Source organism: Camelina sativa, chromosome 5 (assembly GCF_030686135.1).
Source record: "Camelina sativa cultivar CO46 ecotype springtype chromosome 5, ASM3068613v1".
Classification (NCBI taxonomy): domain Eukaryota; kingdom Viridiplantae; phylum Streptophyta; class Magnoliopsida; order Brassicales; family Brassicaceae; genus Camelina; species Camelina sativa.
Genome location: NC_141884.1, coordinates 7,344,047 through 7,364,511, shown reverse-complemented (window position 1 = coordinate 7,364,511; position 20,465 = coordinate 7,344,047). Strand labels below are relative to the sequence as shown.

The 20,465-nt window shown below is 36.7% G+C and overlaps 3 protein-coding genes, 1 long non-coding RNA gene and 2 pseudogenes across 11 annotated transcripts; 3 read left to right on the top strand and 3 right to left on the bottom strand.

The window, feature by feature from the left end:
- Positions 1-896: 896 nt before the first annotated feature.
- Positions 897-4,259, top strand: LOC104786039 (uncharacterized; annotated as a pseudogene). Its single transcript, XR_015598474.1, has 3 exons — positions 897-1,354; positions 1,448-1,564; positions 1,708-4,259. The product of XR_015598474.1 is annotated as an uncharacterized LOC104786039 (transcript).
- A 16-nt stretch (positions 4,260-4,275) lies between these two features.
- Positions 4,276-5,552, bottom strand: LOC104786038 (protein EXORDIUM-like 7). The gene has a single exon (XM_010511350.3). It carries the CDS (start codon positions 5,374-5,376, stop codon positions 4,399-4,401), a length of 978 nt encoding a protein of 325 aa, XP_010509652.1. The 5' UTR covers positions 5,377-5,552; the 3' UTR covers positions 4,276-4,398.
- A 581-nt stretch (positions 5,553-6,133) lies between these two features.
- On the bottom strand, positions 6,134-9,037 carry LOC104786037 (protein NARROW LEAF 1). Of its 6 annotated transcripts, none has more exons than XM_010511346.2 (7): positions 8,804-9,025; positions 8,640-8,712; positions 7,923-8,490; positions 7,684-7,827; positions 7,367-7,607; positions 6,743-7,243; positions 6,134-6,656 (listed from the first exon to the last, which is right to left on the bottom strand). In XM_010511346.2, exons 3-7 carry the CDS (start codon positions 8,430-8,432, stop codon positions 6,313-6,315), a joined length of 1,740 nt encoding a protein of 579 aa, XP_010509648.2. In that variant the 5' UTR covers positions 8,433-8,490; positions 8,640-8,712; positions 8,804-9,025; the 3' UTR covers positions 6,134-6,312. The 6 variants fall into 6 exon arrangements, with proteins under 6 accessions (XP_010509648.2, XP_087369406.1, XP_087369407.1 ...); XM_087513280.1 differs by having other exon boundaries at positions 6,134-6,653; positions 8,804-8,980; XM_087513281.1 differs by lacking the exon at positions 8,640-8,712 and having other exon boundaries at positions 6,134-6,653; positions 7,923-8,469; positions 8,800-9,037.
- Positions 9,038-9,519: 482 nt separating this feature from the next.
- LOC147943351 (uncharacterized) lies at positions 9,520-10,922 on the bottom strand. Its single transcript, XR_015598117.1, has 3 exons — positions 10,756-10,922; positions 10,320-10,610; positions 9,520-10,215 (listed from the first exon to the last, which is right to left on the bottom strand). It is a non-coding gene; the product is annotated as an uncharacterized LOC147943351 (long non-coding RNA).
- Positions 10,923-13,402: 2,480 nt separating this feature from the next.
- Positions 13,403-16,638, top strand: LOC104786035 (histone-lysine N-methyltransferase, H3 lysine-9 specific SUVH5 pseudogene; annotated as a pseudogene). Its single transcript, XR_015598473.1, has 2 exons — positions 13,403-14,309; positions 14,633-16,638. The product of XR_015598473.1 is annotated as a histone-lysine N-methyltransferase, H3 lysine-9 specific SUVH5 pseudogene (transcript).
- Positions 16,639-17,872: 1,234 nt separating this feature from the next.
- Positions 17,873-20,451, top strand: LOC104786034 (uncharacterized). Its single transcript, XM_087513275.1, has 3 exons — positions 17,873-19,221; positions 19,732-19,990; positions 20,102-20,451. Exons 1-3 carry the CDS (start codon positions 18,230-18,232, stop codon positions 20,270-20,272), a joined length of 1,422 nt encoding a protein of 473 aa, XP_087369401.1. The 5' UTR covers positions 17,873-18,229; the 3' UTR covers positions 20,273-20,451.
- Positions 20,452-20,465: the final 14 nt, after the last annotated feature.

Below are 20,465 nucleotides of genomic sequence, written 5' to 3'. Positions count from 1 at the left end.
CTTGCATTCGTAATAATGTGTATTTCATATGAACGAATACATTGGTATTTATAGATAAAAATTGAGACAAATATTACTGTGAGTTATAATGACAATTGAGCTCCATTTTCACTTCAATACGTAAAGTCTTGACTTTTGTAACAAAAAGTGTATATTTATGATGTGGGGGGACCATAACCAAAATACAAAACTATATAGAGAGAGAGCTGAACCAAAATCCCCCCATTAACGAAAACGGAAAAAATAAAATCTCTCCTCGGTTTCTCTGCGTTTGTGTTTTTCCCCCAAAAGAAAAAAAAAAAAATTCTCTTCTTCTTCATTCGCTTTCCCCCCCCCCCCCCCTCCTTCGCCGTTTCGTGTTCCGGTAATACTGAAAAAATTTTAAAACCCTAAATTCCCCGATTCTCTCATTCATTCTATATATAGTTCCCCCGATCGTTCTCTTTCAATTCCTTTCTTATTTCTTGTTCTTTTCATCTTCTTTGTGGGATTTTTTTTCTTTTTTTTGCATGTTTGATTGTTTTGGTAGAAGCTGATCTTTAACAAACCCAGGCAACTCCAAATTCAGGTCTGATTTGTTAACATTTGCTTATCTCTCTATAAAAATTAATGTATACATATGGCTTAATGGTTTCGATCGTTCTATTACATGTCTCTGATTGTAATTTGATTATAATGCTTTGTGTGTGAGAGTTAGCGTCAGCGTTTTCATCATTTGTGAATTTTTTCCAATTGCGTCACTATCTTCTTCTTCTTTCCTTGTTGTTGTTGTTCTAGTAGACTAGTACCACTGTTTCTAATTTTTTTTGGATTCTGGGGTTTCACTGTTTACACTATTCAATTTGCTTTATTCAGTCATGTTGCGTGTGTTTTTATGCTCTGTTTGTTGACTGTGTGTTGATCAATCAATCAATCTACTACTACTGTTTTGGCTGGCTCCACAAGTCTCTTGATGTTTCTAGTATCTCTTTACCTACAATTCAACAAATGAAGGATAGTTAGTTTCTGTGTTGTTATTTTTTAGTTTTTCTGTAACAGCATGCCAAAGCATCGGAGGATGAAGCTTATGGATAGGGAGGAACAATCCTATGGTGGTGCTTCTGGAGAGTACCCTGACTTTGGTGCAATTTTCATGTCCAATAACTCCACGAGAAAGGAATGCCTTGGACGCGAGCTTTTCGGTTTGCCAATGAGGCAAGCCGGTTTTGTTAAACAGGTCAAAGCCGGAATGTTGTTGTTTTTGTTTGAATTCGAGAGTAGAGAGCTACATGGTGTCTTTCTGGCTTCCTCTGATGGTGCTATCAACATTGAGCCTGATGCTTTCTGCTCTTCTGGCAAACAGTTTCCTGCTCAGGTACTTGGGAGTTGGGATACACTTTCCTCCTTGAGTTTTTGTTATTTTTTGTGTCAAACATTACATTTTTTTGCCGTGATCTCATTTTCTTAGGTCAAGTTTACTGAGAAGTGGCGTTGTAGGCCGCTTCCTGAAAGCGAGTTTCGTCATGCTATTCGTGAAAACTACTTTACAGCAACTAAGTTCAATTTTGGACTCTCGAAGGCTCAGGTGTGTGTGCTTAATTTTCTCCAGTGAATCTTAACATCTCTGCTTTATTATGGTTATACTTCTCGAACTATCTTTGTTTGGTGGTCGTTGTTTATTTACCTTCTTATGTGGTCTGACACTCTGTTTGGAAATGTCATGTATAGGTTCAGAAGCTGTTGAAGCTGTTTAGCTTGAAGAAAGAAGATAGATCCAGGCTGAGGAAAACTGCAGTTGTAAAACCCACTAGAGAAGCTGAAAGGAATCTGAGAAATAGAGTTGGTGATCGCTGCTTTCGGAATTTTAATGCAGGAGAAACGGATGGAGATGTTGACTGTGAGTTTCCCTTCAGAGTTACTTCTGCAGGAGATGCCCGTGATCGTAGGCCAGCAGAAAATTATGGTTTTGAGGATGAATCTGGTATTGGCGTAGAGGTTGATTCAACTAAAGGGAATGAGTACTCTGGAGACACGTCTGGCATTAACCTGAATTATAGCTTTGGCACTGATGCTTTAACTAATAATTCTTTTGTTAATGATCGAAGAGTCCCGAAGAACCTGAGACACACTGCAAGTGGCTGGTTAGAAAACAAGTACAATGAAAAAGATGGTATCGCACAGTGGTCTAACGACGAACACCTTAAGTTTGAGGCAGTTCCAGTGGTTACTCCTCGTAGCATACCTTTAGACTTACCATATGGAACAAACAGAGGATACTATGACCCTTGTGAGCCTGGGATCATGGGAGATGCAACAATGACAAGCTCTAGGCATGATCTTGGTGCACCTAATGATGATTTAATTGGCTCAGCTTCCGTTCCAGCCAACTCAAATTATGATTTTGGAGAAGAATATATACCTGTTGGTGGTTATGTCAGTGACAACTTGCCCTCTAAGAACTCAAATTATGATTTTGGAGAAGAATATATTCCTGTTGGTGGTTATGTCAGTGACGCCTTGCCTTCTGAGACAGTCCAACCATTTTCTGATGAACATAATGGTACTAGCGTGAACACTAGTAGTCTGGAATATATTCCAATGCCTATTGAACATCATCGTCAATACCAAACTAACATTGGCATGTCTGGAGTTGCGGGTGCTGAATCTGAATCCAGAAATGGACATCTGCGTCATTATCAGTTTCCTGGTGACTTAACTTCTACAAGGGCCACTGAGAACATGAGGAAGGTTGAGAGGCTACCGTACCCCGACGACCGCATCTTTCCTTCATTTACTTACCCTTCATCATCAAGGGGTTTTTCTTCTAAGGACGAACTCAACAATGAAGTTCAAACATATAAACACCAAGAAGAATTTGGAGGTCATGTTTCTTATACAAACAAGACGGCTGTTCGGGGTTCCAGTATTTACCCTTCTTTTGCTTATCCTTCAACAACGGGGGATGGAGCTGATTTGTATGACAGAACTAGTAACAAAGGCCAAGCTTATCAACGGCATGAAGAATTTGGCGGTGATGCTTTTGACTCTAACAATAGGGTGACTCGAATGAAAGAGCGTGTTAATCATGCTGAACTTGGAAGAACTAAAACCAGAGAGAGTGTCTTCAAAAGGCTGGGTGTGCCTCCTTCAAAAGAACGTTATGCTGAAAAGGATACGTCTCCGGAAACTGAATCAGTCGATGATGTCATGGCCTTTTTAAACGACTGTCACAAAGTTTGGATGGAGAAAAAAAGATCAAATATGAGTACCTCTGAGGATTCTGGCAAACCGAAGAAGAAAAAGGAAAAGATTCAGAGAGCAGAGGTACTTGACAATGATTTGATCCACCCTTTTACTGAGACTACTCCAGATGATCTGTTGGATTGTGAAGGAAGTATGGAACAAAATGTTCAAAAGCTACCATTCATTAATTTTAAGCGCCGTAGCAAAGCTCCAAAGAGCCCTGGTGATCTAACTCAAGGGTGTAAAGAGAGCCCTGAAACCCCAGCTTCTCAGAACAAGAAAAGAAAGCTGCTGAGGCCAAAACTCATTGAAGATGACTCGGAAAAGGATAGAGGAAACAAAGATAATCCTATTCGAATTGTCTTGGCCTCGGAAAATGATAGAGGAAAAAATGAGGATCCTATTATTGAAAACATCTTGGCCTCACAGTCTGCTGGTGAAGTCCCCGTCCATGACTTCATTGGACGTAAGGAAGATGACTCGAAAAATGATGATAGAGGAAAAAATGAGGATCCTACTGAAAATATCTTGGCCTCACAGTCTGCTATAGAAGTCCCCGTCCATGACTTCCTTGGACGTAATGAAGCTGACTCGGAAAATGAGGATCCTATTGAAAATACCCTGGCCTCACAGTCAGCTGTTGAAGTCCCCGTCCATGACTTCCTTGGACGTGATGAAGATGGCTCAGAAAAGGATAGAGAAAACGATGGTGATCCTATTGACAATGTATTGCCCACAGTCAGCTACTGAGGTTCCCTTCCATGACTTCCTTGGACGTGATGATCAATAAACGCTCAAATGGAGTTGGAAGTACTAAAGGACAGAAAATATGGCCTCTTCCAGGATGTACTTCTACAATAGAAGGTGCAGGTTGTTCCTTAGCTGTTGTGCCATTTAGTTTGTCTTCTTAATCATGTTGACTGTATAATATCTAGTACTAGCATAGAATCAATGCTTACATACTTTGGCAGAACAGCCATTTTGAGGTACTTGTGGATTTTTGTGCTCATGTCAAAAGCACAGGTTTGGTTCAGAAACTTTTTCTAGTGAATCTTGACAGGTAAAATACCTTAGATTTTGTAAAAGTCTTAAACTGACAAATGCAAAGATTCGACTTGATAAACCATATACAGGTTCCCGCAAGCTTCAAACTCAGGATAACAGACATTACTGTCTCTAATTTATAGCGTTTGGTCCAAAGCATCTATTCCTAGTAAGATCCCAAACCCACTGAATCAGAAACTTTCTTCCTTTAACTCCATTCACATTATACACATTCCTCCACCTATCCTTATACACGCTCCCCATATACCCTCCTCCTCCTCCTGACCCGTACACTCCCAAACATAAATCCGCTATCTCTGTCGGTGCCGTCGCGTCATCTCCTCCGTACCATCCGTTCAACATCGGGTTACTCGACACTTCCGCCAGCTCATGGGCTATCACACTGATCATCCCATCGATTCCCACCTCTCCGTTTGGTGGTTTCATCTTCTCTCTGGCTACAAACCCGCTTCCTGGAAATGGCTTAGGCTGCGCAAACGGGTACGCACACATTTCTGGACACTGCTTCCCACTGTTCCCGACCCAAGCGTACGGTACGGTTGCACCAACGATGCTTGCGAAAGTGAAGTAATGAAACCCGCAGATTGCTCTGCAGAACTCTTGCATCTCTACATCATCTGAGGTCAGAACTAAGTACAAGCCGTTTACAGCATTTAGTGGTAACTTGGAAGTAACGGCAGTCCTGATCAGAGACTGAACAGAGAAGCGAGTGAGGTGAGATCCATGAGAGTACGTTGAGTCGTGGAACTCTCCGGACAAGACAAGAGTGTCGGTTATGTTGGAACCTGTCTGGTCTCTGTATAGCCTCACTGTCTTCCACCAGTTCGAGACTGACGGGTACTGAGCCGGTGTCGGTGAAGAGACAGAGTAGATGAAGTCCCGGATTGTAGATTGGTGAGTTGGGTTCCATCGGCCGTACCAGATGATGTAGAGACTCGTCGCCGGCGAGGATATGACCGGACCTAAGTGGTATTGAAGGTCGACGAGATCGGAGGAGCCTTCGTAATTCTTGCTCTCGTCAAAGAACTGTCCATTGGATGCAAGAGAGAATGAGAGGAAGAAGGAGAAGAAGATGAGAGAGATCATCATGTCGTTGGCTCTATGATTTGTTTAGTGGGAACGTTGGAGTGTTATTCTTATAAGGACTAGGGAGTGAGAGTTATTTACTTCTTTTTTTTTGGTCAAGTAATTTTAATTGGTAATCTTTCTATTTTAAGTTTTAACCAGCGACCATAGCCATAGAATTTGCATCAAAATGACTAGAAACGAGATAAAGAAATGTATATAAATTCAAAAGAAGAGGAGATTAGATCAGAAATGTCATGTCTTTTATGTCATAAGGTAGCTTTGATTTGTACATATGTAATTATGTGTGTTTTTCACAGAAGGTGTCGGTTAAGTACAACTTTTGAGCTTGATTGGTGGCACTGTTAGAGGCCACTTGACCAAAAAGTTTGTTTACCCACCCTAATGATTTCTTGTCAAAATAGATTCGTACTGAAAAGCAAATGAAAAGTGGTCATTAGACTCATTACCATAATTGCATAAAATTTTATAAGACCCAAAATTTTAAAGCTTTTTCATTTAACCTAAACAGTTTCTTCACAAATCTAACTAATACTTCTACTAAGTTTTAGTTTTTACTATATACCATTTTCATAATTGCACTCATCTTTGTAGTGACTTTTAAACAATGGGAAGTCGTCATACATTTAGGTATCCATTTGAATTGATTCACTCTTTTGACCTAAGTTTTAACTAAGACTCCTCCAGATTATTCAGTGTTAGTGGTTTCCTAATTGACCAAACCGGAAATCATAAGTAAAAATTCTAACTCATTATCCGGTTAATGTTTAATACCTTTCTTTAAATTTCATAAAATATTTAAGCTTATACATTTTTGCTACATAACTTGGTCCCGCTACATCTTTCGTCCGCAAAGAATAATAATACTATGCACAATTACGACATAAAATTTTGGCGATTTATTCAAGTCGCCATTAAACCAAACTAAACCGGTTTTAGCTAAGAAAACTTTGGTTTCTTTAGTTTGGGCTCACCTAGATGCAACGATACGTTAACCTCTTCTTCGGAACTGTTCTTTAAATCGACGAGATCGTCTAGTTTGGGTTTCTCTTGCCCTTTAATGGCAGAAGTGGACTCGTTAACCGATATAGGAGCAATGAACACAAGTTCCTCTATTACAGGTACTGGCTTGATAGCTTCTTCTATATGAAACTCAGGTGGAATAAATCGCTCATAGCTCTCGTCTTGTTTGTCTCCTGATGGAACAGGGTCGGGCGGGGATGACTGGCTAACAGTTGATTCAAGGGCTGTAACCGATGTGTTCCTCTGTACTCGGGCCGCTGCTGCAAAGTGTACAAAAGCCATAAAGAACAAGGCATGAAAACTTGGCAACCATTCTAATAAAAGATAAGGAAAAAGAGTTCCAAACCTTCAAGCTCATGGTTCGATGTGATGAGATCAAGCTCCAAGAGATCCAATAGGCGACCAAGATCCACTCCACTTGTCCAGTTCTCGGGTTCTTGACCAGCTATTAGTTTAAGTCTTCCTCGGTTTGCTGTCCCACCCCATATGATCCCTACTGGTCGTGGCTTCTGACCATTTGGACCCGTTAAGAGTATAAGGCTTCCGCTGTCACCTTCAAGGTCAAAAGTTTGCTGGTTTTCGCCTATGACAAGAAAATCCGTGAGGAAACAGATCCCTTTCTCGTCGTTGTATTCCAAAGCATAAGCCATTATTGTTCCGGTGGTATATCCAGAGCTTCTTCCAACTTTGACAACTTGTTTCCCAATAAGGCTATCAATTGGGGATTGCAAATCTATAACGTGCACATTTCCTATCTCACCAATGCCTTTTATCACTGTAGTTACATTGCTCGTGTTGAAATCTTCTGCAAATGGAATAAAGGCACCGTCCGCTCTCACAAATGTTTCTGCATTGTGATAGATATGAAAGATGACATGTATAGTCAGTATGAAAGAAGAGTCTCCCCAGATATGCCGGTTCCTGAACAGAACGATGCAGAGAATTGCTAATGAAATTATAACTGGAGTACCTGGATTTGTGCCAGCAAATATGCCGTACCACTGATCATCTGTGATAAACGATGTTGCTCTCTCAACTGCACCGAGGTAGACACCCGGTCCAAGGCTTGGAGGTAAAGGATGAAACATTTTCTGGCTTGGATAATCCAAATCAACTGCGACATGCCGATTAGTAAGGAAACCAACCTGATGGTTACCAGTTCTGCTTTTCACTATAGCTCCCAAGGTTCCATATGTTTCTTGGCTTGCAACCTACACAACATGAAACAGAAACTGAGACTTTACAGTTACAGTTCGTGGAAGATGGAGAATAAATAAAAAAATGTACCTGAGAACCCGAGCCAATGCAGGGATCACTTCCTCTCAAACCATCTACAAGTTCATTATAAACCTGTTCTTTAGGTGTTGCAGCAGGAGCACCGTAATATTGGAATTCCACAACATCTACATCGCACCATACCCCTCCAGGACCCTATTACGAAATGAATACAACATCTTATCATATATGCTCCCGTAAATTTTCTGAAAGGCTGTTTGTAGAATGGATAAACACAAGACAACTAAAACCTCGAGGGCAGAAGGAAGACACTGCATTGGACTTAACCATTGCCTATGGACTTTCCTAGCAACAAAGACAAGTATCGCTGGAATATTCGTTAGAACACCACGGCTAATCCGAAACCCAACTGCAGTACCAAGGCTGAACCGGCGCAGGATTTTACTATGAAACGCTCTAATGGTCATGAGCTCGAGCAAGGTGGTGGCTTGTTGTCCTGAAGGCAACCTGCCAACAACTTCAGGTAAAACCTCTTTCTGGAGATTTCCAAAGTAGTTAGCTCGGTCTTCAACAGCATCGTTAAGCCGGCTGAGAGTAGGCCAAGAGAAGTAAGGAGCATTGCTCTCAGCGTGCTGGATGTTAAGTGTAAATGGCTGAAGAGGAGATGGACTTGAAGATGATGATGGAAGACTCAAGTGATTGCAGTGATGATGATTTCTCTCTAAATCCAAAGCAGAATCCTCAGATTCAGAAGAAGTTGCTGCTTGGATAAATCTCTGACTCCAACCTCCCAAAGTCATCTCCTTTTGTAAACAATGCTACTACTTAACCTGACTTCTATTGAAGAAAACACCAGCTCTGTCACAAGAGATACAACACAGACGTCAGCTTCGTAAATTACAACACTTTATGCAAATTACAAGTAATATAACGACCCAATTAAGATAAAATCATCCCAAATTGCGTTTTATGAACCCTAGAACTCGAGTAACAATATAGAATTATACCTTGAAATTCAAAATTATAATCTTTTAACATAACACGCCAAACGCGCAAAAGGGCTTATATGAAGAAGAGAACCTAAACGAACCCAGAATCAAACATCATGAGAGAAGCCTAAAGAAATCAAATTTAACACAAAACTCGATACAGAGAAGATTCTCGAACTCACCGACAGAAGAAGTCGTTGGAGTAGCCGAGACAACTTCATAGCGAAATGGGAGCTAAGACGGAGAATTGAAAGAGAGGTAGCTGCATTTAGATAGAGATAAAAGTAGTGATTGAGGATTACAGAGAAGAAAATGGGAAGAAGAAGACGAAGAGAGAGCAATAGCTGCATAATAATAACAAGTTACTGTTGTTGATGGTGGTTGGTTGTGTTATACAGTACAGCGTTTTTTTTTTTGTCGACGCATGAATAAATTTGCTTATTATAATGTGTAACCAATCAAATCTCTTTAAAATTTAATTTCTTATTCATTTACTTTATTATAAGTTTCTTTTTGCTGTTATGTTATTAATTTATGATTATCTCTTTTGAGCTTTTGAGATTAAAAAGAAAATTAATGGGAAAGTTTAGGAAAGGACAAGAATAAAGATTTTGTTTAGGTATTTGATAAATTGATAGAAAGCAGTACTACTATAAAAGATATGACGACAAAAAACAAAAAAAAAGATAGAATAAAAAGGCATCAAATCAAATATTTGGGTGCTCTTAGTCGAGTAGTAGTTGGAGTGTTGTTGGACCTAGGAAATGGATTCACACTAGGAAACAACAACCATATGCTTATTTGGTAAGCCAAAGGCTAGGTGATTCTAATGCCATGGTTAGTTTCTTCTTCTTAGCTTTATTTCCTTTTTCAAAATTAAAGTTGTGAAAAATACCACTTTTATTGTTTCCTTCTTAGAAATGCTATTTTCTTGTTTATGCCATATAAGAAAAATACAATTTTACCTTTAAATTACAGGAAATGAAATTTTCTTTAAAAAATGAGAAAATTGTGCAATCAAGTTTTTGTCCACCACATTTATGTCCTTCGGTTTGATGAGTAACCAGATCCTGCTTTGTTGACGAACACTTGTCTACCTCAATTATGTCTACCGCTTTTTTAGTAGACCATATCTGCTTGGTTTGACAACACTTGTCCACCCCAATTTTGTCTTCCGTTTTTTTAGTAGACCAGATCTGCTTGGTCTGACAACACTTGTCCATCAATAACATAAAACAATTTTTTTCACTCTTCATGTATGCAGATGCATATACAGATCTTATTGTGTCTCCGGTGGACCAAATTCAATGCTTGGACTGGTTTTTGTCCACCATAGTTTTATCCATCGGTTTCTTTAGTGAATTAGATCCGCTTAGTTGACAACACTTGTCCTTCGATAACTTAAAACTGGTCCACCCTTGCAGGTCTGCCCATGCCCACGCTAATCGTACAATCGACAAGTGGATAGACAAATGTCGGTAGACCATATCCGAATCATGTCTTCTAAATCTGGTCCATCAAGTAATATCTAGCTTTACTTCCAATGATAGCTTCTTGGATTCCAACACTTGTGTCCACCAGCTGAGCCGCAGATCTGAGTAACAGAGAAAAAAAACTAATCAGATCTGAAAATTGATATCTTCAAATAGATAAAATTGATAGACTTAATAGACACAAAAATTAGGTAATGTCTCTTACCTTGTGTAGTCCAATTCCGTGAAAAACAATGTTGTAGAAGCAATAAATGGAGAGATTCGCTTGGAATGTGAAAAGATGATGAATTGAAGAGAAATTAAAGGTTTTGTGAAAAGATGAGATGTTGAAGAAAGAAAGAGAAAGAGATGAAGAAACGTGATAATAGATTTTGGAAAGAAAAATATGGTAATTAAAAACAATAAATTTAACAGGGTAAATTTGTCTTTCTAATTTGCTCTTGTGGCAGGCGGGAGAATAAATAAACAAAAGTGGCATCTTCCAAAAGAGTTGTCACTGTTCATGGCATAAATAATAAATTTCTCTTTATTTTTTATAGTCAAAACAACAACAATTTATCCCAAGACAAAAACAACAACAACAAAATTGCATCTCATTTTTTGGGATCAATGTTTATAAGTGACATGATGGGAAGACTAACCTTTAATCTCAAACTATGGTTTAGTAAGTTTTGAGACTTTGACATTATTCAAAAATTATAGATGATACATTGTGTTATATCACATTTGACAATAGCATTAGGTAGTATTTTCCATATGAAAGTGTTTGTTATTATATTTTTTTTTCTAGAGCCTTAACAAATTAACCATCCTCTTGATAAGGCTAATATGATACTTTTAACATTTTTTTTTTATATAACTTTTTATATAACTTTTGTTGTAGTAGAGATTATTATTTAAAGCTTTTATTAAAATATCTTGTTCCAAAAAAAATACTTCTAAAAATATCAATATATCTAAAAGATCTCTTAAATTTTCTCAAATATTATATTTCCAACTAGATTAGGATCCGCGGTACACCGCGGGACAAATTATTTATAACTAAAATGTTTAAATTATAAATTGTATTTGTTGGTTAAATATGTTATAATTATATAATAATTGTTAATTTTTTGGTATAAAGTTTAAACCATATAATACTACAATATAATTTAATTTTTACATAACATTTATTAATCAATTTAATTAGATATGTCTATTCTCGGATACCGATAGTGTTAACAAAATAATAAAATGATGTTTTACCCGTTTAACACCAAATTAATGATATTTTAAATTTATATAAATATCGACAAAACCCGTCCCGCTATATAACTCCGTCCCGAGATATTTTAACTCGCACTATATAATCTTAATTTTTAATATTTATTGTTTTGTATTGTAATATCAGATTGAGTTGATATATTATTTATTAAGGTTGTAACCATTTACATTTTATAAGATTGGTGCTTTTTATAAAGTTTAAATAATTCTTAAAATGGTTGAGTATTTCTCATATTTGAACTTTCGTAAAAGTTTAAATATAATATTAATATTTTAAAGGTTTTCTAATTTTTAAAAAAGTTTAAATATTTATAATATTTAAACTTTATTTGAAACTTCATAAATGTTTAAATATTATTAATATTTTCAACATTTTATAAAGTTTAACTTTCTAAAAAATATAAATATTTATAATATTTATACTTTTTATAAAATATAAATATTTATCATATTTATACTTTTTATAAAAATATAAATATTTAACTTTTTAAAAGTCTTAAATATTTCTAATATTTAACTTTTTAAAATCTTTAAAATAAAGAACCAGAATAAACCAATTAAAAGTTTTTTAAATTAGAATGTCTGATAAATCAAGCTTTCTACTCAATTGTATTATGAATTATTGCCCAATTTTTTTAGGCGATGTGGGATATTTTACCCGTAATTTTTTTATTATCTATTGAGAAATATATTTCTTTTTAAAAAAAATTGTTTTACATCATATGCTGTAAAAAAACACAATTTTTATTCACTAAATGCTTTATAGAATAATTCAAGATAATTTAAATATAAATTTAAATAAAAATGAAAGGAAAATATATACTTATGTTTGAATGAGGAAAAAATATTTCCTTATTTCTTTAAATCTTATCTATAATTAATTTTGAAATTTTTGATAACTAATATTAAAATCAATGCATTAAATGTAAAAAATTTCCAAAAAGTATTTTTGAGCAAAAACTGCTGCAAAAATACTAGTATAGATATTTATTAGTAGATTATATATTCAACCAGGGTTTAGGATCTTCTCAGGAAAAAGTGAATAAAACATTATCCCTTTTAAACTCTAAATCATGCAAATTGCATAAAAATACAATATTTCATATAAACGTTTTTATTCATATGCTAACATCTTCAACAACCTCTATCTAAGTAATCTGGCCATTGTTAAGTTCATCAAATACCAAATAATTAATATAAAAATGTTATGTTACATTGCTATATCTAGTTTTTAAAATTGCTATTGCTACTTATCATCAATTCTTTTTATATAATTAACACCTTTTTAATAAGATCTATATGCAATAGTTCATGTTTCTTCTTGTTTTGTTATTTTAGAGATTATTATTATTTTTAGTCCTACTTGTAGCTTTGGTACTATAGGTGCAATCAACTAAGTTTATCATATACTTTCAAACCTTTATCCAATTTGCCATATATCTCTTATTATATAAAGTTGGATTTTTAAAGTTAGTCATTTTATTATCTAAAGTTGGATTTTCATAGTTAGTCATTAACAAGATCATGACATGTGTCAAGTATACTAATGAGATATTGACACATGTCAAAATTATTATTTTTCAAAACAGCTAATTAAGAAATTAACATTAAATCTACAAATTTACATGTTTATATTTAAAAAAAAATCCTAAATCAAAAAAACAAAAATTAACAAAACTAATATATTTTCTATTGTAGACTAATTATATTATATGTGATTTCTCAGTTTGATTTTAACATATATAAGTTTTGAGAAAATTCTAGAAAATAGGAATATGAAGATCTTTAGAATATTCTCAAAGATTATATTTCCAGTAACAGCACTAAAAATCTCAACAAAAATTAGGTAATATATATATATATATATTCACAAATACAAAAACAAAAACAAAATGGAACAGATATATTATATTACCAGACAGCAAAGTTTGTGCAGAACATGATAACAAATTTGAAGTGACACTTGTGATCAGTCAAGGCTTTACTATCTGAGCATAATATGATTGGTAAAATTGTTGGGCCAAGGGAGAGTCCTGGTGATTAGCAACTTGGGTCGATTTTCATGTCCTCTATCGACGGTATCAAGCCGCTCAGCATTTCGTCGATTAAGCATACCTCCTCCGAAAGGATACGACGCCGTTTGGTTTCGGAGCTCTCGACCGTTTCCAAATTCAACTTTCGGTTGGACATTGTTTGCAATCTTTTGAAAAATTTTAGGTTTCAAATTGTTTGTGCATATATCTAATTGTGTTGGGCTCTTTATATACCTTCAAAGTTCAAACCTCTATCCAATTCACCGTATATTATCTATAAATTTCTTAATTCCAGTACATCTATAAAATTCCTTCCAATTAATTTATTTAATTAAAATTTAAAATCGAAATGAAAGTAACCTTGTGTTCAGTTGTTGATCTAACGCCAATTTTTAAATCTGAAATGAAAGCCTCTCTTTGATAGATGTTTCGGTTTCCTCAAAACCAAAATCGATCTGGAAAAAATTTACTCTAAAAGTATAAGAAAATTACAGAAGCTATGAAGATCTCTAGAATATTCTCAAAAATTGTATTTCCAAAAAAAAATTACTAAAAATCTTAAAAAAAAATTAGGTAAAAAAAATCCAATTTTTTTTTATATTTATATTCTCAAATAATATATTTACAATAAAACATCATTATTATAGTCTTGTAGATTCATTAAAACCCTAAATCAATATTATAGCAGTTTTCTTCATATATAATAATAATTAGAATAAGTAGAGGTTACCGAGCACTTTAACCACACAGAAGAGAGGCATGAGATGCATGAAAGACAATTTACCAAACTGATTTTGTTTTGTTTTGTTTTGCCTAATTACCCAATTTGAGTAGGCGACTCCTTATATCTCCCGCTCCGGCCAATCGTCTCGTCATCTCCGCCAATTTGATTTCGCCTGGTAAAATCTCTCTACCCTTCTTCTAAGACGCAAGATTTGATCTTTTTGTAATCGCTTCCATCTCTCGTTTCACTGCGTTTCTGTTGAGAACTAGACAATGTAATTAGGCAAAAGTTGGTAATTTTGAGATTTGGGTTCAGTTTCTAGATTTTCATGGATTTAAGGGTTTTTTTTAGAATTCGTTCATATCGTGATGATCAACTTATAATATGCATTGCCAAGTGTATTCATTTACTTGATTGCAATCTCCTCTATATATGCATGTTGTGTAACTTACTAGGATGGTGCTTTTTATAGTTCATATTCTTCTATTACATGAGTAGGAATTGGAGATAGTAACATGGTACATTCAGAGTCATCAATACTTGATTCGTTGCGCGGTGGTAGTGAGTTTTCTAAGGAGGAACCAGCAACATCAGTTTCTTCAGGGAATGGTAGATACACTGATCCTCTTGGTAGGAGGAAGTCCAAGCGGTTTAAGGTTGCAGCAGAAAGCGAGTTATCACCTGATTGTGGAACTGTTTCCATGCGGCTCAGATCGAGAACTGTACAGAAGGAGGATGTCCTAATTGATACTCGCGAGAACAACAGGAATGTTTCTGATAATGACTTTGCTCCTTGTTCTGAAGCTGAGGTTGAGTTGATTCCTGGTGAAAACGTGGTCGGGCAAGATCGCTTGAAATCAGTTGATGTAACCGAGAACACAAGTGATCTAGGTATGGTGGAGGTCCATGCTCCAAGCATTAGCTTGCAAGAAGATGTGGTTCCATTGGAACTTGAGAAGTTGAAAGTTACAGTTCCAAAACCAGTTGAGGCTGCAGGTAAAAGTCGTACTCATATTATCGGAGCTGTGGCTGGTGTTGAGGTTGGCGATGGATTTCAATATAGAATGGACCTGAACCCTATTGGTTTACATAGACCAAGTCAAAGTGGTATAGATTATATGAAAGACTACGACGGGGAACTAGTTGCCTTGAGTATCGTATCATCTGGAGGTTATGGTGACGTGCTTGATAACTCGCATGTCTTGATCTATACAGGCCAAGGCGGAAACTTGGGGAAGAAAAATAAAAACAATGAACCCAAAGACCAAGAGCTTGTTAAGGGAAACCTCGCGTTGAAAAATAGTATACACAAAAAGAACCCTGTGCGGGTCATAAGAGGCTACAAGAATACGACGTTAAAATCATCACCTGCTGCAAAGAATTATGTTTATGATGGTTTGTATCTGGTGGAAGAGTATTGGGATGAAACCGGGTCTCACGGTAAGCGTGTCTTCAAGTTCAAACTCCGACGTATTCCTGGACAACCCGAGCTTTCTTGGAAAGTGGTTGAGAAAACAAAGAAAACGGAGTTAAGGCAAGTTCTTTGCAGTGTTGACATCTCAGGAGGGGAAGAGACATTACCCATACGCGCTGTGAATGATATAGACGACGAGAAACCTCCTCCGTTTATCTACACGGCTGAAATGATATATCCGGATTGGTGTAAGCCACTTCCTGCAAGGACCTGCGGTTGCACAAAACGCTGCTCCGAATCAAAAACTTGTTCTTGTGTTGCAAAAAACGGTGGAGAGATACCGTATAATAACGATGGAGCCATTTTAGAAGTAAAGCCATTGGTCTATGAGTGTGGACCACACTGCAAATGCCCGCCTTCTTGCTACATGCGAGTCACACAGCACGGGATCAAGATAAAGCTGGAGCTCTTCAAAACAGAGTCAAGGGGATGGGGTGTGAGGTCTCTGGAAACTATTCCAGTGGGAAGCTTCGTCTGTGAGTACGCAGGAGAGCTTCTTGAGGATAAACAAGCTGAAATACTTACCGGGAAAGATGAGTATCTCTTTAACCTCGGGGAGGAGGAGGATCCGTTCACCATAGACGCAGGACGGAAAGGGAACATAGGGAGGTTTATAAACCATAGCTGCTCGCCTAATATGTACGCGCAGGACGTGTTGTACGAATATGATGAAACCAGAATTCCTCACGTGATGTTCTTTGCACAGGAAGTTATACGTCCACTTGAGGAACTCACGTACGATTACAACTATAAGATCGATCAGGTACGTGACTCCAATGGTAATATCAAGAAGAAATTTTGCTATTGTGGCTCGGCTGAGTGTTCCGGTAGGCTCTACTAGTAATAATATGTTGTTACCATTTGTATTCTCTTCATTTTCTGCTTGATCTCCAGTTCTGAATAAGCAAAATAGTGGACAGCTTTAGCCAAGATTACAGTACACAATTGGTGTTGTGATGTTTAGATTCATTGCTTCATTCTTCAGTTAATTCCCTGAATCTCACCATAAGCCAAGTCTTATTTTTTCATACTTGCATTGTTATGTATTTGCAACTATTGTTTTGGTGCGTGTGTGTGTGTGTTTTCCTTGAGATTTGCTACTTCATTATGACACCTGAAACCACAGAAGACTAGGAAATACATGACGTTACCATCTGTCAAAATTGTTCGCTCATGATTATGAGGATTGAATCTTGATCATTTTGACAGAATTAAACAAATAGGAATGGTGATCGCTAGGCACCAAAGATAGCTAGCTCTCTTGTTTGTTTGTCCCAATCTCATCTCAGATTTGGTTTGATTGGGACATCATTATTGTTACTATTACTTAATTTATAGCTATGCATGGGATCCACTATGTTTCGTTACATTACATATACTTTATTGCTGATTCCAAAACTATTCACTCCACATTGTTTTTTAGCTTTTAAAGTACAAAAGGGTTTTGAGATCCATAAGATTTACTCTTGCATTAGGATAGTAGATAACAATTATGTGCATAGATAGGGATCATGATGTGTATTGTATGGGTAGCCATGAAATATATGGATAACGAAAAAGTGAAAAGCTACAACTTATCCATCCATTGAGATTCTCAGGGATTTGGCTGGTTGGCCTTTTGGTAGTCTCTAATTTTCTATAACCATATGAGTCCATGACTATGACCATGCTTATCATTACATCAGCCATATTTCAAGATATTAACTAGCAGTTACAACTGTATTTTTACTTTGACTTTAGGCTGGATACAAAAGTTTTTTACACACCACATCTAATTGAATTTTACTTGGGTCACTAATAAAAATCACAAATTCAATTGTTTTGGTCCAATCATTATCAAACATCAATTTGGGTAGGCCTCTCTACTTATGATAAAATCCCATTTTAAATTTTACAGTCAAGAGGACTAATGATTTCTGCAAAATAGATTAAGAAATTAATAACCGTCCAAGAAATTATTGAATGTTGCTTTTATGACCATCTTAAACGTTTCTTTTTCTGAAACTAGCCTTGCTAAATCTCAAGCCACTTATTACAAAATTCCAATGGGTTCACTGAATTTTGTGTGTTTGGAAGCATGCTAGCAAATTTAATTTTAAATCGCTAAACTAATCATATTATCATTGGTTGTTGTTAATTAACAACCAAACCACCCAAATAAATCAAATAGAGACAAATAAATAAAATACCCCATTTAATAAGAGACGCCATAAAATTTAAAACACCTGAAGTTTATGCGTTAGATTCATCCATTGAAAGCGAATAAATTATAAGAATCTTAGAGAATAAACTTCCTTATTAACTAAGGAGATTTGTTTTAATCATTAATTAATTTTCTGTCATCAAGGATTGGGTCAAACAAGTGGCAAAATCGATGGCATGTTGGTAAATAAGTCAAAACTCAGAGGTGTTTATTGGAGATCCTTTCCTTACCTTAGTTTTTCAAAAGTTCAAAATTAAGCTTTCTCCTTCATCTTCCTCCTCCTCTTGAAGCAGTTCAAGGAACAAAACAAAGAAAAACAGAGACTTTGATTTGAAAAAAACCCTAATTTTTCAAGAAACCCTCAATTCCAGACCATTTCTTCTCAAACCCTAAATCAAGTTTCAAACTCTTTATGTAAATGCATCTGAAGAATTCATCAGTAACAGAACGACGATTCATCGGGAAAGAAGATTCCGATCAGAGCCCAGATAACAATCCGCAAGATCATCATCTCACGGTTGATATCCCAATCTCGACTCCGCACAAAAGGTCTGTGGTGGCTCAACCGTCTAACATCTCCGCCGCCGCCGCCGATCGTTTCCGACGAGGACGTACAAGGGCACGATTGGGATCGGTTTCTTCATTTTCCCCGACGAATCTTTTCTCTTTCCTTTCATCGTGTCGTCCTGTGATTGTTCGGTTCTTGAGGAAGCTCTTACGCCATATCCTTAGAGCACGTTTGATTTGTTTCCATCTTCGTTTCTTGCTTCTTCTCGCTGTTCCTCCTTTATACGTCTTCTTCCTTGTCATCAACCTTCGTATCTTTCTTCGTCTCATCTTTGCGCTTATCGCTTTATCTTTCATCTTCTCAATCTCTCTCAGATTCGCTCTTCCTCACTTACCTTCAATTCGTCTGTTCGTCGCTCGATTGCTGACTTTTCTCCCCGCGAGATTCGCTTCCTCCTCTCAGCCGAGGAGCACGAACCAAGTTGTTTGGTCTATTGGGTCGAAGCCAGTTTCGGAGATTAATAAGACAAATTCAGGATCTTGGGTTCAGAAGTTTGGAAGCGATGATGTTTATGAAGGAGAGTTTCATAAAGGGAAGTGTTCAGGAAGTGGTGTTTATTACTATTCAATGAAAGGCAAATATGAAGGTGAGTGGATTGATGGGAAATATGATGGTTATGGAGTTGAAACATGGGCTAAAGGAAGTAGGTATCGAGGTCAGTATAGGTTAGGGCTAAGACATGGAATTGGAGTCTATACGTTTTATACAGGAGATGTATATGCTGGTGAGTGGTCTAATGGGCAGTGCCATGGGTGTGGTGTTTATACCTCTGAGGATGGAAGCAGATATGATGGAGAGTTTAAATGGGGTGTCAAACATGGCCTTGGTTGTTACCATTTCAGGTCAGCATTATTCTTTTTTTTTACTCTTCATTGCCTTTTTACTCTGGTTTGTCATTTGAATTTCTGGAATTTGGTTGTGCTTTGACTTGTGATGGTGTTCTAACTCCAAAATCACATACGCTGTTGACATAGTGTTAAGTGAGAATCTGAATCTTGATGTTGTATCTGGTTTACAAGATCTAGTTTCTTCAGACTAAAGTTGTGTAGTGACTTATGGTGGTGTATTAGGTTTCATGTATATGTTGCTTGTCTGAGTGTGTTTCCGACATTGAGTTCCATTGTTTGTAAAGGTTCGTGTAGTTTTCTTTCATAGTGGCCCTTGTTCACCTTTGGATCAATTGTGAATCTGTGAAAGGCTTTGAATTTGCTTTCGGCGATTTGATGAATAATTAGGCTTCTCTGTTACTGCATTAGCATTGATCTTAGGAATTTGCATGAAGCACTGGCTGGTCAAATGTGCTTTAGTTGTATCATGGCTTTACAGCTATATTTATCTTGGACTTATTGCAGAAATGGAGATTCATATGCTGGGGAGTATTTTGCAGACAAGATGCATGGTTTTGGAGTGTATCAATTCGGGAATGGGCATAAGTATGAAGGAGCTTGGCATGAGGGAAGAAGGCAAGGACTCGGTATGTATACTTTCAGGACTGGTGAGACACAGGCCGGTCACTGGGAAGACGGCATTCTGAGTTGTGCTAGCGAGCAGACAATCCGCCCTGGTTCATCTTTTACCATCAGCCATTCTAAAGTTGTTGATACCGTTGAGGTAAGTAAACTATAGTAGTGTTTATCTTTTATCTGCAAACATCATAAATACACTACTAGAATCTTCAATGACCAACTTGTTCTCTATTTTTCGCATTGGTTCAATCATTAGCAAGCAAGGAAAGCAGCTGAGAGAGCAAAGGAAGTTGTGAAAGTGGAAGAGAGAATCAAGAGAGTGGTGATGGCTGCAAACAGAGCAGCGAATGCGGCTAGAGTAGCAGCTGTGAAGGCTGTCCAAGCACAAACCTTTCACAGGAATGGTAGTGATCTTGGAACCGTATGATGAATGACATCTCATATACTCATGGGTCAGGATAGTTTTTAGTTTTCCCTCCATGAGCAAAGCTTAGTTTTAAACTGTAGATAATAATAAGCCAGTTATTGTGTTAGCCAAAAAGAGATCTTTGTAAATCAACAAAACATTGGGTCTGCTTAATGGAATGCAATTGACAAGTTGACAAACATGTAGCCAAAAT

Coding starts and splice junctions, on each gene's coding strand:
- LOC104786038 (XM_010511350.3), bottom strand. CDS start 5,376: ATGATGATCTCTCTCATCTTCTTCTCCTTCTTCCTCTCATTCTCTCTT.
- LOC104786034 (XM_087513275.1), top strand. CDS start 18,230: ATGCATCTGAAGAATTCATCAGTAACAGAACGACGATTCATCGGGAAA. Junction 19,222..19,731: donor CTTGGTTGTTACCATTTCAG/GTCAGCATTATT, acceptor GACTTATTGCAG/AAATGGAGATTCATATGCTG. Junction 19,991..20,101: donor AAGTTGTTGATACCGTTGAG/GTAAGTAAACTA, acceptor TTCAATCATTAG/CAAGCAAGGAAAGCAGCTGA.
- LOC104786037 (XM_010511346.2), bottom strand. CDS start 8,432: ATGACTTTGGGAGGTTGGAGTCAGAGATTTATCCAAGCAGCAACTTCT. Junction 7,828..7,922: donor GTCTTCCTTCTGCCCTCGAG/GTTTTAGTTGTC, acceptor ATTTCGTAATAG/GGTCCTGGAGGGGTATGGTG. Junction 7,244..7,366: donor ATTTGCTGGCACAAATCCAG/GTACTCCAGTTA, acceptor ATCACAATGCAG/AAACATTTGTGAGAGCGGAC.